We start from the raw sequence: 19,986 nt of genomic DNA on the forward strand, positions 1-19,986 counted from the left end.
CTAGCCCATAAACCACATGCCTTTCCTACCAGATGACTTGACTTGTGTCCAGCAGCTGACAGAGTTCAAACAAAGACAGTTCAGACAAAGCAGACTGCAAGAAACATGCTTTGACTATCACTATGATGCCTCCTAATGATAAAGGGTATTTTTTGGCCTAATGACTGTCATCTAACTACTTCTGTCTATCCTAGCTCAGTTCTGTAGAACACAAAAAGCAAGCAGACAAAAATTATGTGTTTGGCTCTCAGTAAATTGCCTTCCTTTTTATTTGCATAACATATGATGATTGAAATCTATTTCCTCAGCCAGAAAGGTTTCTCTTATATTAGTTAGACTGGGTACCCCCTTATAAAGAAGGGACATCCAACAGACCTTCAAAGAACTAGAAATCCGCAAATGACAAAGATGCCAATAACATCAGTTTTGGAAGCCCATGTTTGTCCCTGGCTGGTCCTACCCTTGTTTTCATACTGTTCAAGATCCAGCAAGGGAAACAGCATCCCTTTGTGCAGGTCCTAGGCTCAAACTAAGGTTCCTCCACCTCCCTCTTGAAATGAAGAAATACTCATTCCACATAGCCACGGGTCAGCTGAGAGACAGTAAATTAAAGTGTCCCAATGATGTATAAAATTGTTAAATTGCTTCAGGAACAAGGAGAAAGTGAAGTAAAACAGGATGATATTAAATAATCAACTGCAGCAGTAAGGAAACCAGGAAAACTGCAGCATGACTAAGACCAATCTTTTCTTGCACTAACAACAATTATCTTTCACATAAAATATGAGCTGAAGCCAGCACAATTTTTATGAACATGACCTGCTTCCTCTGGTGATATTCCTAAATTTCCTGTGAAGCTCTCCACGACTGCAACAATTCTCACAAGCCAAGACAAAGCGCTCTTCACGTAAGTGAGGATTTCTAGCTCTGCTGCAAGTGGCATTTCACCCCTGCTCTTGACACTTGCTAACCTTTGTGGTCCACAGGGAATGTTAACCTGCAAATGCAGCCTTGCAATACTACCATGCTTACTTCTATAATTCAAGTCACATTGGGGAGGTTAAGATCAGTTATCAGGAAAAATTACTTCACCAAAATGCTTGTCAAGGACTGGAACAGGATGCCTAGGAAAGTGGCTGCACTACCATCCCTGGAGGTATTTGAAAGACATGCAGACGTGTTGTGCTGAGGGACATGGTTTAGTGCTGGACTTGGCAGCGCTGGGTTAATGGCTGGACTCGATACAGGTCTTTCCAAACCTAAATGATTCCAAAATCCATTAACAGAGCACAGTTGCTAGAGCAGTTGGCCAGGTAACCCAGCCCAGGAGTCTCCCCTATGCCAGTCTCCCCTATGCCTATCTTAGAAAAAGCAGCTTCTTGCTCTGACTGCCTTCCTTTGAGTGCCATGCAGCACCTCTTCCAAGCCCTAGGACAGTCAGAAAAGTGGCTACACACAAAACCATTGGCAGTATCAACCAAACACTCATTTAGACAAAAGTCACTGTTGCATTACATGGCTAGTTTGATAGCATAAATTCCAACTCTAATTGTCATCTCATGCTTCAAAAAGGTTCTCAGTTTCACCAAGGGATCCAAAAACAAACATAATACATTAAGTCATGCCATGACCTTGAAATGCAAAAATGGGCAAGCAGGGCCTTGGAACACAAAGCAGACTGCAGTTGATGCCAAAAGGCAACTTTAAGACTGGAAAGAGAAATGACAAATTTTACTCATCCTGTAAGAAGTAAGGTGCCAGTGGAATTACTGCTACAACAGATGAGTATAGACAGCAATAAGCCATTACCTGAAACATTATGTGTAATTCTGACCCATTCAGGGAAGATTAAATCCAACTGCAATAGGACAGAGAAAGCCTAAGCCTACACCCAGAGGAAGGGAGAGCCTACTGCTCAAAGAAAAGCAGCAAGCCAAGACAAAATGCTAATAGCCTCCCGAAACAAAGCAGAGAAGAAACAGTCTCTATCTCTCTCTTTAAAATGAGAGCAGAAGAGAAGAGCTATTTTAACTAACAATATTATGATAAGTACAAATGGGTACAAATTAGTCATGATTAATTTTGGCTTAAAGGCTGAATAATGTTCACAGACTCATTACTAGAATGAGACTCAGAAACTGCCTTCAGAGATCTCTTTTCCTTACAAGTTTAACTTGTAGCTTGCTAAATTTTTTAAGTACCCTCTGCTTTTCTGTAAGAGCAGGAGTAGAATATGACTTGAGAGATGTCACCCAATTCTAAGCCACAAACACTTGTAAAAAGTTTCAAATCACTATTCTTAGTTTCCTATGAAACAGTGGAGCTCGACTCAAGTGCTTTAAACTTGTTATATAAACCAACCCCCAAATTTTATTATACAACTGCTCAAATCCCAGGCTGGCTTAGCTGCTATGCATCTGACTCAAGATCTGTTTGCTTCACTGTAAATACAATTTTAGTTTTATATTCTCACAAGTCAGACATTCCACAGTACTAAAAAAGAACAGAATACCTGCTGAAAGTACATGCTGTTTTCCTTCCAGAAGTGTTCAAATAAAAGCTTACAAAGGCATTGTAACAAAGTTATAATACTGCTCACCCTAAGAATTTATTATGAAGCTGACAACACATTTTTGAAGCTCCAGTTCTTCAGACAAAGCAACAATTTCAAAAAAAGATGTATATTTTCTTCTTTTGATTTTTTTAAACTCCTAAATGTGCAAAAAAGAAGCCTGACAACACAAAATGTCCAGTGAAAAAAACCCCCATATTTCTTTTTATCTTTCACAGTTTCTAAAATAAGTGAGTCTTATGTGATGTCACATGCAAGTCAATATTTATTAGCACCTTCTAATTCCAAACACATCTGAAGTATTAAAAGAAGTGTTACTAAATGTTCTCTCCAAGTAAGGAGGTGGGTGAAGAACCCAGATGAGACAGACACTGGATGTCAAGCTTCAACAAATTCTGCTGTTCACAGAAAACATGATTCCTAAGGATTCTAATTACAACATTTAGTCATCATCTTTGTTCCACTGTCACAGAACTAAAAACAGTGCTACACTCCCTTCACACAAAATCTCTCAAGAATACTGTCCTCAGATCAGTAATGTAGCTGGGTAAGAACTCAGTCAAAACTGATATTTTACATACCATGTTAGTATTAAACTAAAGCATTTGAGAATCATTAAACATGCCAAAAAGAGTCAAATTAAACATCCGTCTTCCTCAGTACTTTGTCACCTTTCACTACATGGAAAGATTGCCAGGAAACCATAACATGCCCCCAGACATGAGGAGGGTTTGGTCTTTCTCATGGGAAACTGCTTTCACTGTTAGTGTGGAAGGGACATGACAACACCCATAACCTGAGGAACCTACACCCAACTATTGTTCATTGCCACACAGCTGGTTCAGGATCTCTTCAGGCAAGCTCATTATTTGTTCCTTAACAGGGGAAGGTGTTGAAGAGGGTAAATCCTGGTGTCACCCAGTTTTGGCTTCTGCCTCATTGAGTCTCTCTGGCTGCTGCAGGCTGCAGAGATCACAGTCATCCTCAGACTGGCTGTGAAAGAGCCTTTACAGCCTTCTTCCATCCCTTCCACTGGCAGAGGGAAGAGAGACCTGATAATCAATGGTGAGACACTGTCATCACCCAGGGCACGGAAGGCCCAGTGTGTCAGAAGGACCAGTTACTCTCTAGAGGAGCCTCCTCCACCAAGGTCAACTCAGGTAAAGACCACTCACCAAGAGCAGCTCCCTTCTCCCTTGCCATGGGGGCTGAGCCTGCTGCTGTGCCTCTGTGTCTGCCTCTGCCACCTTCCAGCCCAGGTGAAAGCCATGGGGACAGTGCAGATGCAGAGATGAGCAGGCCTGCTGCAGAGGCTCTCCCTTTCACAGGAGTTCTGTTAAGTAAGAGCACATCCAAAGGACGGTTCAACTCTGCTTGCTCACTCCACAAAACTGCTCTTTGGCCCTTTGGTAAAGATGAACGTCCTACAGTCACACTATCGCTAGATCCAACACAGAGGACATCATCTTTTGTGATAACAGCCTGCACTTGTTACAACAGGAAACATAAAATCCTAGGAATGCCTCCAAGGCAGACCTAAAGAGCAAAAACAACCAGAGAAGCCAGCTGCTTATTGTTCTGTAGTTTTCTGTTCCGTCCCTGGCAGCCTCAAGGCTGTTTTAACTCACACAAACTGGATATGGTGTTTAAAGGATACAACTCAGACAGGAGACAGCCAGAGCACAGCACTGTCCACCTCAGATCTGCACTGTCACTTTCACCATTTCCATCACTGAAAGCATCTCCTATGACACCCAGGAACTTCCTCTTCAGAGCCAAGACAAAAATTAATGCTATCAGGTACTTCTGTTGACCTAACCAGGCACGAATAAACAAATTACATGGAAAACTGGTAAAAAGAAAAAACCAAACAAACAAACAAAAAAAAAAAAAACAAAAAAACAAAAAAAAACCAAAACCTTCATAGCTCCCTCAACTAAACAAAACAAAAATCCCAAACAAAACCTCAGCCTAAGCCAAGTCCTCGCTAGCCAAAGGAAGCATATGCAAGCAAAGTACTTGCAAACCTGCTAAAACTGAATGAAAAAAGCTAATCAACATAACACATTTCAGCGAGCAACTTGGTTGCTTCAAAAGCTATGACTTCTACATAGGAAACTGTCCAAGCCAAAATCCTGAAGCTCTATTTAAAGCCTGGTTAACTACTTCAGCTTTCTACAGCCTTGAAGAATTCTCCTGCTTTGCGAACTGTGAAATAGCATTTGCTGCACTATTCCAGGTGGATAGACTTTAATGACTTTCTTCCACGTGATTAAATCAGAAGACGAGGAATCAATCATTTGGGCTTGTACATTCTGCATATTTTTGTACAACTCTTCTCACCATTCGGTCTCTCTGCTCTCCCATCTACCACAAATTACACTCGTGGCATGCTGAACATGCAGTTTTTAGTGCCTGCTTAAATCCTCAGAAGTGAAATTGCAGATCACAAAACAGATACCCAGTATAGCAGGCAGTGCACAGATCTGCAGACAACAAGATATGAGCAGCCAAACATTCAGTTAAGGTTCTAAAAGAGGCAGGATTCACAAATGTTTACCATGGCGGATGAATGGGGCAAAGATAAGGAAAAATACAACTCTTCAACTAGCTTGATATGAAACATATTGATTCAATTAGCACAGTAACTGTTAACTCTACCAAGTAAACAGATGGTTGAAGAAAATCAAAGTTCAAATGATTGAAGAAAAAAACCCCAAACAAATCACTTATTTAAACTGAGTTATAGATTTAGCTCAGCCCATAACTGATTCAGACATCTGAAATCAGGTCTCTAACCCAGTTGAAACCTTTCCCTGTAACTGATGAATTTCAATAGTTACTTTATTTTTCTTACACCGTTCTCTGACTCACATGTCTGCATCAAACAGATGTCTTAAAAGAGTAAGTTATGGACATTTTTAAATATAAAAGTTACTCAATACTCCAAACCTGAAGTTAGTCATCATAAGACAAAAGCCATGGCAGAGCTGTAAAAAGAAGAGCTTCTCTGCAATTTATATCAAACTACATTCTTCCTAGACTGTCACAGAGTAGAAGACACAAGCCTCAGCTCTCCAGAGAAACTGAAATGGATATGGCTCATATGCAAACCAAATCATCCTAGTTCCTCCTAACATCACCACACTCTTAACGCATTGACGTTAATTTGGATAGTCCAGAACACACTGTAACAAAGTTTGGCATGCAGCCTTGACTTTTTAAGTACAACAACAAATAATTTTATTAGCTATTTGTACAGACGACAGGGTATAATACTGCTGGTTAACTCAGTAGCATATTCACATAATCAATATAAACAGTATGATTATTATCATCATCAATTTGATTCATTTCCATAGGAAGTTCATTTTGCTCCTTTTATAACATTAATTGATAGAAGGGTGGAAAAAATCTATTTAACAGAATTAAAATAACACCATTCCAGAGGGAAAAAAATTCTCCTGTTCGCTTCAAACAGCAACATCAAAAGAATAGCAAGAAACCAATTCAAAGTGCATAGTGAATTATTAATTCAGCTCCAGGAAAATTTAACCACATTATTACAAGTCAGAAGCCTGGAAGCATAACCAGAAGCAAAGTCAACTATAGCTCAAGAAATATTGCTTCAAGTTTCTCCTTCTATCCCTACACCTGCTTTTGGCTCCATGCCTCTCGTGCTCTCAATACCTGCTTTCTTGGCATCTTTGGTATTTGTACTGTGTTCCCTCCTTCCTTCACCAATCCTGTCACACATGGCCCTGAGTTGTACTGCTGTTCTCTTCCAAAGGCACATGCTGCAGCAGCTCAGAGCATGGAGAAAGCAATCCTGCTGCTTGCACCTTTTCCATCAATACTGGGGGACCTTGCTGCCCAAGAGGAATGAGGCCAAATCCTTGCTGCCTGTCAGCCAAGTTAATGATTCTCATAATGCACAGAAACTAAATTACAGTCATAGACAGAGCAGAGACACCTCCCCAAGACCAGCCAGGCTTCTCCTGCCAAGTTCAAGCAGCACAAACTCTTCAAATCTTTTTAGGTAAATCACTGCAGAAAGACAACAACTTATCCCAAATCCCGCTGAAATGGTAGCTGACATTTCCTAAAAGCATTCAGCCTGAGTCACAATATTTGGAAAACTTGTGCCTAAGTGGCTGAAAGTAACAAAATTTAAGACCCTGTTTCCTGCTCCTTTAATTCAGAGTGGATGTCTACAATAGCAGAGGGCTCAGCTTTCACCATTGGACAAAAAGAGCATCTCGTAAAGATTACTCTTTGTGCTTCTTGTTCATCTCTGTGCAAGAACTAATGTTTTTGACATCACTAAGCCAACTGGAATTTGACTAAGTGGGAAAGCCTAGTACTCACTTCAGTCATAGAAAATTAAATTTAGGGTGAAGTTTTACACTCTTGAGGAATATGGGCGGAAAAGAAATTATTCCCTTCCCACACACACCCTAAATAAGTTAGCCACATTTCCTTTTAGTAAGCAACTTCATTTGAAGCATTTAAAGAACAACAAACCCAAGCAGCAGTAAAACATAAGAACATACAACAGGTAAGCTTCACAACATCGGGTTTTCCACTACTTCTTCCCAAGCTTCTCACAAACTATAACCAGACATTATTCACCAGTTTCTAAAGGCATGAAATATACAAATGTAAACCTGAAAAACTAAAGAAAATGTTTGAACAGCATTCACAGCTGTATTACAGCCTCCAAGGCAACAACAGCTTCAGTTTATTCACCTAAATAGAAGTTAAAATGTTTTTATCATTGTAAACCAATAAGAACTAATTTTCTTAGAAAGAGAACTGAATACTAAAAGTCAGACCAAATGTGACTTTTAAATCACTAATGCCAATCGTGTTTTTAAACTGCTGCATTTAAATATAATCTGCCCTGAGGCAGGCAGTTGCAACTTAAAAACAATCAGTTTCAGACAGCATACATAACATATGTACATAAAATCTCCCATGACATTTGTACTTACTTTATACCCCTATGATAAAAATACAGCATCCACAGTAAAATAACATGACTGAGCAGAAAAAATCCAGTATGCATGCAAATTAATAATTTTAGTAAGTTTGCAAGTAAAAACAACTGTTACTTACTGCTATTTCTCTGCATGCAGACATGGAAATTCCAGTACCTTCTATCTGTTTTAAAGCGTAATCTTTATCATCTTTTCTGTGAAGAGAAAAAGAAATTTGTTTTTTTTTAATTGCACCATAAATTCAAAGTGAGCTGTTCAGTACCATTCAGACATCAGTTTCTAATTAATGCAAATTATGCATCTTATTTTCTTTTCATTCTTTATTAGTTAAATGCCTGGATATCCAGCTAAACTGTAAGCAAACCACAACACTCTGATAAAGTTAAATAATAAGTTTGCTCTCATTAGATTGACATCACTTAAAAACTTGTTTTTCTAAATGCAATGATTAACACTTCCATTTCTTCCTTCTCTTATCAAAAAGAAAACACAGCAAACAATTAGCACTAGAAATAAGCCTAGCTGGGGCTTTATCTCACATAAATGTATTACTCTAGGACACAGTAAGTCTCGCCCATATTTTAATGAATTCTTGACCAGCCCAGAACTAATGTCACATTAAAACACCTTTTCTTTCTCCTAGGTACCAAACTGCAATTGAAACTGCGAAGATTAATTAAAATCTCCACCAGATGTTAGAGCAATGTGAAGAATCCGGAAGTGGATTCCAGTGGAAGGTGTCCCTGTCCCTGACAGGGGAGCTAGAACTGGATGATCCTGAAGGCCCCTGCCAATCCAAACCATTTTATGAGTCTGTGACAAAGTTTGCTTAGGTTCAAATATATATAACACTCCTAAAAGCAATACTGTGACCTTTCTGTACTTCAACCAGTATATACCTTAGAGTCACTTACTGAAAATGCAAGCCTGTTAGTAACTCCAACTACCAAAAGCAAAATCAGGAAGAGATAAATTGCAGCAAAAGAAGATACTAAATTCTTGCTCATTCTCAGCCTCAAAGACTCAAAACTTTTAAGAGATGGAGTGCTTGTCATTCCCACTTCTGGGCAGGCATCCACAGTGCTCCTGGGGGGCATGACACTTAACAGCATTGCTTCAATATTTGGAGCACTTTTATAGCCTCAAACCTCTAACTTACATAAGAAGCCTTATTCATTTTTAATGACTCCAGCTTTCACAGCCATGAAGAGCCATCCTAAAAAAATGAAATTCAACCATCCTTAAGGCACATAAAACTGAGCTGTAGATAAGGACTGGGAACCAATCTACTTGTTTCTTCCAGTTCTCACCATTTGTAAAACTTTGAATTGCTTTATTCCTACCTAAAGCACACACTTTTCCCTATTAATCACCACCTAGGGAATGGAGAAAAAAGTGTGAAATTAATGGGCAATATCTGAACACAGATAATGAGGAGAATGAACTAACAGCAAGCAGACAAGAGAAGACTTCAGTAAGGGGCCAATTACATGGATGCAGTGAGATAAAAGACAAGAAAATACACAGCATTTGACAAAAAAAAAAAAAGAAAAAAAGAATAGGGAAGGCAACGATAGAAGGCATTAAGAAGCTTCCATGTAATAAACCTCTAAAATTTCCTGTCTGGAAAAGTAAGAGACAATGCTGAGCACAAAGTCTTGTGGCCAAAACAAGGTGTTACACAATGCCCCAGAGTACATACCTCTATACAACTTAGACAAAAACAAGTTGCATGAAGCCATTATGATACTAAGCACAAAACTGAACTGTGCAATTCATGATGTAAGATTATTACAGGGATCAAAAGCATAAACAGATTTAAGATCAAATTACACAACAATTTGATCTTTTGATGATCTTTGGTAATTTGATTTCAAGATTAAATTAACACAAACTCATGGTGGATAAGGAAGTTATGGACCACTCCACGAGCAGCTTCTGAACATAACCCCAAGCTGCTTTACAGCACAGAGATTTCAAATGCTGCTGACAGAAAGAGGGAGAAATTTTCACAGCTAAAAATTGTTTTATCCTCTACCTGCCTTAGCAAGCAATGGCTATCCAGCTGTCACTCAATAGAAATATGAAGCAGAACGAATTGGACTGTAGGTTATTCTCATTGCCCTACTGTCGCAGACATCTTTCATGAAAAATCTTTTCTTAGGATTTTTCCTTGTGAGAAGCTGCAGTTTCAGCAACCAAAAGAAAACAATGGTTATCTGCTGCTGTGGAATGCAACAGGTAGACCTGTGATTGGTCTCCTGTGGATGTTTGGATTTCCTGACCACTCATGGCAGAGCTGGCTCCTGCTCTGTCTGAGACACAGATCTTTGTTATTCATTCTTGTCTATTCTTAGCTTAGCTAGCTTCTGAAGAAACCTTTTCCTTTCTATTTCTTTTTAGTATAGTCTTAATGTAACATATATCATAAAATAATAAATCAAGCCTTCTGATCATGGAGTCAACATTCTCGTCTCTTCTTCATCCTGAAAATCCTTGTGACCACAGTTACACCCTACATGTTTATCTACTTCATTTTGAGGTGTTTGGAGAGATCTCTATTTCAAGAGAGGCACTTCCACACAGTTGCTGTTACATGCATTACCACCACTGTCAGGACAGGGAGCAAAGTGGGACAGATTAAGGTTCTTCTCATTGCCCTGTTGCTCATCTGCTTAGATTTCAAGGTCTTTGAAGGACAAGTCAGTGTTAACATGAGGTACTACCATAAATCTAGCCATATTACAACAATGAAGCCTGCCATACACTTAAGATGGTACAACTACTTTTAATTGGTCAAATTTCTGCCAAATTAAATCTGGACTAAAATTCTCCATACCAGATGGCAGACCTTCTCTGGGAGTTTTTAGGGGGAAAAACCCTCAGCTGTTTCCTAGAACAAAACTGGAAGAACACTCTTTCAGCTGTGTATGTTAACTCTTTTACAGTCAGGGCTTTAATGCTGAAATTCAACAGGGTGGCTCAAAGAACACACCATTTGGTCTCCTCAAAGCAATCAATGAAGTCCTTGAAAAAATTAATCTTCTCACATTAAAGGCCATTTTAAGAGCTGAAATCAAGAGCTTCAAAGCCCAATCTTGCTCTGCCCTTACAGTGACCCAGGGCTGTGGGGAATGAACTGTTGTTCCCTTGCTTTGCTCTGCCCAGCTGCTGCATGTAGGAACCCAGACCAAGGGACCTCTGCTGGGTCCTCAGCCTACCCATGCAGTCTAGAAGAAATATAAGCATGGCAAAAAGAAGGAAAACAAATTAAGTTCAGGGATAAAGCACAGTTTTTAGCACCATGCTACACTCCACTCCAGAATGAGGAAAAAAATAAACCCAAAATTTTTATTGAAAAACTTAATGTAATTCTTTGAGAGCAAAGGAAATTGGGGGAATACTTTTTAAAGGGAGTGATAAGAGTCTGCAGGAGTGCCAAACACCATGACCAAGCTTATTTTACAAAAGTTAAAAAAATATTTTGCCAATAGTCTGTTTAGAATCATAATGCAGCCCAAGGCTTCTCCATGATTTTGGGACATGGGCAATTTCCTTCTCTGAAAATAAAGAGATGTTTGAAGATAAAGAGACATTCAAAGACAAAACAGAAAAAAAAAAAGCAGTAAGTAAAAAGAAAAAAAAGTTGAAAGAAGTCCCGTTTATAAACATCTTCCACAGCCAACTGTGAGTAACAAAATGGGCCACTTAGCAGGCTGTATTTTAAGGGCACAGTAAAACTCAATTCAACTGAATTTCTTCCTTCTAACAGAGAGCTCATGTTGGGAAAAATCTGTTTTCTTTCCCTGTTGCCTAGAATTTAAACATTAAGTAACTTCAGAAGCTCCTCCACCTACCAGTAGGCTTAGAGAAGCTGGTCAATCTGCAAACTTATTTTCCTACCAATTTATTCTTACTTTCCTGCACTGAAATAGGTTGGTATCTTCAACTCTCTGGTGCTCCCCAGCAGTATCATGCAGCATGAGAGCAGCAAGAATAAGAAAACTCACTTTGTACACTGCTGCTGACAACAGCAGTACTTATTGTAGGAATGAGCAAACTACATAACCTTGTGGAAAATCCTCAGAGGGACAACACTAACATCAGAGGTGTAAACTTGAAAAAAAGGTTACCCTCAACACCACATCCAACAGATTTTAATGACAACAGCAAAAAAACCCCTACTAAAGTACCATTAAAAAGTATAAAAGATGTTGCACCTAAAAAAAAATCTGTACATAAGAAAGGAGGCCTATTACATAAAAGGCAGATTCTAAAAAAAATGAATTGTTATTTCATCTCACATACCAAAAATGATAACCCTACAATATACTCTTTATTCAGATCATATGAACAGTTCAAAATTCATCTTAGTAATAAATATAGCAGAATAAAGTACCAAAGTCTTTAAATCAGGGATGATCATGCTAATTTCATGTTACAGTTAAAAATCTCAAATTCAAAATTAACTGGTCACAATGTAGGATTAGTTGTGTCTACATCTCCTAAAGAAGGAGATGTAAATCTGACTGCAGTTAAACATGTGAAGGAAATAGCCACTTGAGTTTTCAACTACCAAAGGGAACTATAAATGCACTATCTCTTCTACAGAAAACTAAGGCATCTCTTAACTGTTTATGCCTCTTATTCCCTAAAAATATAAAAAAACCTGATAATGAAAAATAAGCCTACTAATAAAACATGTGTAGTTTTTTTTTTTTAATTTCTACATGTTAAATTATGAAAATCAAACACAACAGCAAAGTGTAACATTTAGGAGACTTGGCATTTTCATTTTGTGGCATCATTCCCTGTCTCTTCTCCCAAGTCACACCAGTGGAACTTTTTGGTTTTGTTTTTAAATAAATTAGAATCCCCCTAGTCATACAAGAGATCCAATGAAGTCTACAGGAAGCAGTAATTCAGTTCCTGGGAAGTGTATAAATGCACAAATGCAGTTTTTGAAAGATTTAATCCTTTTATACTAAATGCCCATAATACAACCACAGCAAACACTTAAATACAAACCATAAGAAGACAATTTTCTAGAAAGCACAGCAAGATGAGGACAGACTTGGTACCCACTCAAATGATGACTTGCAAAAATAGATTTATCTATTTCCCACAGATTATTATCAACACCACATTCGTGCACTAAATAATCTTGCCAGAATAAGTTATTTATACCAGTAGTTCTAATTGTTTTGCATTTTGTACCTATTTAACTACCATCCCAGTGTGTTGGAGAACCAAGGGGCAAAGAACAGAAGAGGCTCAGGTTCTCAGTGCCTTCTTGGCATCGGTTTTCACATCACAGCACACTTTCACACCTACACATTCTCAACACTAGTGGCACAGTCCTGGTGAAAGGAAGTAGAGGAAAACCAAATTAGGGACAATGTCAACAAACTGGAGACACTCGAGTCCACGGGACCAGGTGGGCTGCATTTAAGGGTACTTAACGGTGCTGGCAAATGTCATTGCAAAGCCACTCTGTCATTTGCAAAAGGTCACAGTGCACACTGGCAGATTCCTGATCATTGGAAAAGGGCAAATATCGGGACCTCTCTGAGAAGGGAAAAAAGGTTCAGTGATATTATAGGCCAACCAGCCGAATCTCAGTCTACGAAAAGGTTACGCAGCAAACCCTCCTTGGAAACTTTAAGGAAAGCAGACGACTGGGAACAACTAGCAAGGATTTTCCAAGGATAAGTTGTGTCTCATCAACGTGAGTGTCCCATACAATGAGTGAAAAAGCACGGGATGTTACCTTGACCTTAGCAAAGCTTGCGGCATGATCTCATCATACATGCAGGGCCAAATGAGAGAGCCTGGACGGCACACAGCTGCATGGGGCTGAGCTGCTGAGGTTAATCCTCAACAAGCACACAAACTGCCTTTAAAACTGAAGAATGCAGTAAAATTTAAATTTACATTGTCACAACAGTGGAGAATGAGAAATGTTGCAAATTGTAAAGACATTTAAATGTATGGAACCCAGCAGTTATCACTGCATGCATTTCAATGTACAATGCTGACCAGGTATAACTCTGCAGAATGAGATATAACAGTTCTGTGAAGATAGAGGGTAACAGTCAAATAGCAAAAATTATGTGCATCAGCAGAAAATAAATTGTACAGGAAAAATGGATGCTGGCTACTAGGTACAACAGCTGAGAAGTCACACTATAAGCACCTGACTTTCCAGAAACACATTTAGGTCAAAACTTTTGTCACGCTAATTAGCACACACAGTAAATCTCATCACTGACCCTGTACCTTCAGGTAATCCTAAAATAAAGAACAAAATCCTATAAATCATTCTCTCAAAAATATCTGAGCTAACAATGATGCAATGACAACCACTTCGTCTTCTTGTAATTTCCTTTTTACAAAACCTGCTGGTTTTCACATATCAAAATGTTTTCCAATTATGTTGACAAAAAGAACTGAAAAATACCAAGAAGTTTTGGACAATGGCTTGCTTTGAGTCAATGAGTTCCTGCTGAAACAACCCCTTTTTCATACACACACAGTCCTGTCCTTTGCACTAGAGCCCAGGCACTAGTTTTCTGATGGAGATGAGCTTGTTCTGACCTTATTCAGAAAGGTATTTCCAGATTTTTCTCTGGTACACTTTCTGCCCCATTAGTACACTGAAGTGGCCTGCTGAGTGCTCAGATGAACACCAGACTTAGCTAAAAATGAAAAGCAGACACAGCAGAAGTACAGCAGTTCCTGTCCACATTTAAGATGATGTTAGATTAGCTTCTAACCAGTACTTTTTTTTTCCACATCAGCTGGATGCAGTACATTCACATTTGCCAGCTAAGTGCAGCACCCCCTGCAGAAGTAATTATGATCACTGGAAAAATTCACCATCGCTAAAGACACATATTTTTCAAAATACGGAAACAATATAAACTAAAATTATGTTCTTCTCTCATAGAGGTTTAAGAAGGACTTGAAAGTTATTTTACTTTTACTGATGCTCTATGCATATTATGAATATAAGTTCCCAAAAATTTATTATTCTAAAAAATACTTAATTTTACAAGAATCACTCATGGGTTTTGTCTTGTGAGCACATTTCAGTTAAATTAGCTAAAGCAAGTTGGATGAAATCAAATCAGAAGATAAATATTAGCTCAAATTACTGCTTCTTCATTTGACTGAACTTAAAAACATTTTGAAAAATGCAGTTCTATAACATGCATTAAACCTACAGGAAATAGGTTAACATTATCTACTCTATTATAAACTGTGTTCCACACAACCAAAGCATGACTATTTTTAAAAGTTCAGATTTATTCAAGCCTGGAGTATTTAAATGTATTTACAACCAGCTTAAAGTTTATCCCATCATAAATTCTAGCTTGTTCTTTTCAAGGAAGAAATCTGCCAAAACTGAGATAAAATCCCAGATTTTGTCATGAAAGCCTCTTATATATTAATATATGAGAAAGGATTATGAATAATACAACCCAGTCAGAAAATCTGTGAATCTGAACTATTGTTTTAAGCATTTCAGCTAAAAAGAGCAGTTTACAACTCTTCTCTCCTCTACAAAGAGAGCATGAAAATAAAGAACATCTCTTTCCAGGAAGAGAAGGGAATAAAGTGCAGCTGGTACTAGTTAATCAGTAGATGAGATTAAATTCAGTTCATAAAGTAGTGTGACTTCTTTCTTATTTTTCCTTGCCACTAAAAGCAGTATCTTCCACCCATTCTAATACAGATGCCAGCATTAGGACCTCTTTAAATTGTCACACACTCAAGGGTGCTCACTCCCAAAGGGGATATTTCAGACTGCTTCCCCATTTATAAAGAAATAAATATTATTTACTTCTTCAACTTCAAATGTGAGATACACAAAAAATATGAAAAAAAATGCATGGAAACATGTTAAAAATAAACAAAAACCAACCAAACAGAAATTAACAAAAAAAAGGTGGTGTTCAACTGTCTAGAATCCGCTAGAGCTGAATGAAGTCTCCAAACAATACAGCATCTCTGCAAAACTTGTACATTGCAAAACTCAGAAAAATTGACAGAAATTTCGTATTTCATTTTAATTTTACCCTGCTTTCTCTTCTTTTTTTTCTGGAGATGTACAAAAATAAATGCCTTACTGCTAGGCAGTGAATATCTTGCAAGTTTGTCAATAATTTCTAGCTGAATTAAAAATTTAACTTAAGGTCTAGCAGAAAAATCTTATTTAAAATGTAAACATTAAACAATCCAGCAGAAGAAAAAAAATTAGACTTCTCTCTAAGGCAAAATTTCAATTAATTTGCATGGTAAGGGTTGGGTTTTTTCCCCTTTTGAAGACATGCACATGATACACAGAAAAAGCAGAGGCAAAAGACAGCATATGCAAAAGCAGGGAAAAAAGACAGTTTGTGCTCTTCATTGTTGCCATCAGCCCCCTGCTGCCCCCCCCCATATAGCTTATCCTCAAAGTAATGCTTCAGAATGAGTCTAGTCAACACTTTAATATGCAATTTTTAGACTGTTTGCTTTAAAAAAAAAGCAAAAAGAAAAACCTTTACTAAAGGATAGAAGCATATAAGGTGCACAGTTTTTCACTGAAGCTGGTTTCATGGACTCGGATTTGATTTTACAAGATGTCATATGAAAATAAAAGACCATATTACTCACCTCAATGATAACACAAATAAATTAGTCCAGGGGAAAATGCATTAACAGAACTGAATTTATTAAAGGTCCAGCTAAGGCATCAATATTTTTTCCATTCCCAAAATACTTAGGAAGACATGGCAAGATCGCTGGGCCAGAACAGCATCATTATTTTTATCAGATAGCAAGGCTCATGCTGAGAATACTTTCTACTTCAAAATAAATCCTCCAATAATCAGAGCTTTTAATGGGTAAAGAAGAAGTATTTTCCAAAGCTGGAGGAAAAACCATCGACAGCAAGCCAATAAATACAAGGGCTTCTGTGATGGTTGATGTGGTAAACGGCAATTACTGATTCCCTTTTTTCCTTTTGTTCTTAGATTTATTTTTTTTTTTAATTAACAACTTTTGCCACAACATGTAGTTTGGCAGGAAGTTCAAAGCAACCAAGCAAATTCAATGATGCACTGTAAATGTGGTTCTTCTGATCTAAGAATTTGCTGCAGTCAAAAGGAAAGTCTTCTCTCAACATCTCTGCCTTGCTGCTCCCAGCCAAAAAATTCCCTTCCTTTATGCCAGCTGTGATCTGTGCCACACTCCATGACAGAACTCACTTCCTGCATTTTCCTAAGAGTTACCTACTTCTGAAAAAGAAGTTAACTAATGTTAAGTAAGTTCACTAACATAGGTTAACTAATTCTGTCCATTTACAGCAGGGTACAAGGAGTATCAAAACCAGCATTAACAAAGTATGTGGTGAGAGCAAAAGACAGCAAAGGAATGAGTAAAGGACAGAGACAGAAATGGAGGAGAAAAAGCAAGATAACACTCGCTTCACACCCTGCTTTCTAGTGGTAATACCACAGAAGTATGGCTGTCCATAACTCAAAAAACAGAAAAAAAAAAGAAAAAAAAACCCCAACAAAAAAGACCATCTTGCCCATAGCCCTGCAACTAGCTCCATCACAAAATTTCTGCAGGGGAGAGAATCCCTGGGATTTGGTTCTCTTTTCATCTCTTAATACACAAAACTGTAATTTGACAGCCAGCCTAAAACCTAGGTTTAAATCCACACAATTATGAAGATCACTCCTATGAGATTAGCTGATGGGCAGCAGACCCCTGCTCCAGACTCAAAGCTCCATGGTGCTTTACTGAAGGTCATGGCAGTCTTACCAGTACTTTTATAGGAAACAAAACAACAACAAATTATCTCTAAAGGAAAAGACTGCTGTAATTCATCTGCACTTTCCATCTCTTCTTCAGATTGCTCTTAACTCACCTCAGTATTTGCACCATTTCAGAAACTAGAAGCTGCATAAAGACAGCACAGCATTTCAAAGCATCAACTACAAACTGGGCTAAAGCACAGGTCTATACTCCAGAAAGCCATAATTTCATTTGGTAATTTCTATTTTTGGCCCATTTTTCTTCAGTAGTCAAATCTATGACATTACTTGGTTTACACAGAAAAAGCAACATATTTGCTGCTTTTAAAAAAAGCCTAACAGTCACAAACTCACTACTGTAGGAGCTACAAGTCTACAGATTATATTAGCTTATTTATTTGCCCTTAAGAGAATTCTCTTTCAGAAATGTATCCAGTCACTGAACAACTGTTTCTTCTCAATGACACTTAAGATTTCAGAGACTTTGCCCATCCCGTGCTCTCACAGACAAAAGAATCCTTGTCCATGGGAATAAATGAAGTTTTCACACAGACACTGCTCCACATTCCCGAGTTGTTGCTGGTTCTGTGATGAAGGAATTAGAAGCACCTACAATACTGAAAATAAGACTTAAACCGACAATGGCACTGTGTTTTGTGCTCCACTCCATTGCTATTAAGTTCTGTGATTCTCTCTGCTTTTTAGCAATTGCTTGCATTGAACTAGCACTTTCATGAAAGTGTCATTATAAACTCCACAATTGTTTTCTTAAACAATAATTAACTTGTGTGTGTGTAAAGAAAGGACCATTTTCCCAAACAAATAGCTCCACATCAAGTACAATGTGTTATTTGGAGATTGTGATGATCAGGGTAAAGCCCTATGATCAGCCCTTGCCTTCAGTATCCCAAGTAACATTCATCAGCAAAGCTTCTCCCCAATTATTTATGGCAAGCGCTTTCCAAACAAAACTTCTGAGCAGCACAGACTCCTGGGAGATACCACTAATGACCTCTCACCATTACTTCACATCTCTAACTTCTCCAAACAGAGAAGGACCATCTCTAAATTCAGCTTTAGTCTCTGGTAGGAAGCTTAACAGGATGGCTTTTGAAAATATAGTTAAGATTACATAAACTGCATTGTCTTTAGCTTATATTTTAACTCCATGATGCATTTTAATAGACTTATGAAGTGCTGAATGTGTTTTGCAAGACTGATCTCTCCATCTCAGCACCTACCATGGGTCCGCTATCTCTGCTTTTGGTTCACCTTACCAATTAGTAGTTTCCACTTTCCAGAAAGTCCTTTTAAAATCTGATCTCACCACTGCCCCTTTCCAGCCTTTCATAACTGGGGCAATTTAAAGCACAGGGTTATACTTTCTGGTTAGAAATTTGCTCCTTCCGATGTGCAAAGATATCTCACCTTGACAACTGTCTGCACCTGAGACAGATCCCTCAATCACTGTCTTCACTGCTAATCCTTTAAGTTCTTTCATAATGTCTACATTCACTTTGCTCCTATTTCTTTATTCATCCTTCAGAGAAGACTTAATTTTTCAAAGAACATATCCTCACTCCCAAGGGCTTCCTTTATTCTACTATTTGAGCATGTCACATTTTTTTAATTGATGGGTTTAGAGTACCTACTCACCCTCAGTCACTGAGAGCCCAGCAAAGCTTCAAAAACCGTTCCCACGCAGCTTGCAACACTTCACCATCTTGGCTCTCTTTTAGCTTTGGGAGGCCATCTCCTCCCACCACCACCCCTCATATTTTCTTTTTTAACTTAAGTGGTACTTCAAGCAGGTCTGGTTTTTTTTTTAACCCTGTACAGATTCGGCATATGCCAAGAGCAAAGAACAACCCATGTTTATCACAGACAGTCCTCGGTAGTAATGGTTTCCATCTTTCACCCTACTGTAGGCCAGGTCCCAAGTTGATGCCCCCCTCTGTGCATGCCCTATCTGTTTCACTAACTAACTACTCATTACCATGAAGTTTTGTCTAGGCATTCTTCACTGCCCAAAAGCACCCACCTAAATGAAATGAGGCTAACAAGCCGTTCATTGCTGCATTCCCTGCTTTGCAGCCTCACTGATCCAACACAGCACAGGCAAACAAGTGGCAGATGTAAATGCAGTCCTAATGATATTGTTCCCCCACCTTACACTCCACCCACAGACCTTTCCGTGTTGCAATAGCTGGTCTTTTTTAAACGTCTTTTGGTATCTGGCAGTCACATAAGCTTCCAGTTGGGCTTTTACACAATGGAACTAACATAACAGTGAATGGCACTGTTAGCACATTTAATTGCGAGGGGTTGTTTTGTTCCACCCTGCTTAAATAGGATTGATGTTCACCCAAAAAGAAACGAGAGATTTTGAAAGCCAAGCTGTTCAAGTACAAAAAGTTAGATAAGATTCAAATTACAGTCAGGGACAAGTTTGCTGCCTTGGTGCCTTCAAGTCCCCCCAGGTAAAGCTTGCTCCAGTTCCTTTGATTGAGCTTCATACCTTGCTCAGAGGTTCTGTGAGAAAACACACTTGATGAAACCTGACTTTCCAAGGCTTCATTGTGGGATTATCCAGTTATCTGAATGC

At 38.5% G+C, this 19,986-nt stretch overlaps 1 protein-coding gene across 3 annotated transcripts in view; it reads right to left on the bottom strand.

The window, feature by feature from the left end:
- Positions 1–19,986, bottom strand: part of CDK8 (cyclin dependent kinase 8) — a 69,035-nt gene that overhangs the window by 41,224 nt on the left and 7,825 nt on the right. For all 3 annotated transcript variants that reach the window (XM_071434031.1, XM_071434030.1, XM_071434029.1), the window contains exon 2: positions 7,691–7,766. In XM_071434031.1, the coding sequence (XP_071290132.1) occupies positions 7,691–7,766 (76 nt within the window). The remainder of the gene's footprint in view (positions 1–7,690; positions 7,767–19,986) is intronic.

Source organism: Agelaius tricolor, unplaced genomic scaffold (genome assembly GCF_023055355.1).
Source record: "Agelaius tricolor isolate 1412-34295 unplaced genomic scaffold, bAgeTri1.0.p SCAF_9, whole genome shotgun sequence".
Lineage (NCBI taxonomy): Eukaryota > Metazoa > Chordata > Aves > Passeriformes > Icteridae > Agelaius > Agelaius tricolor.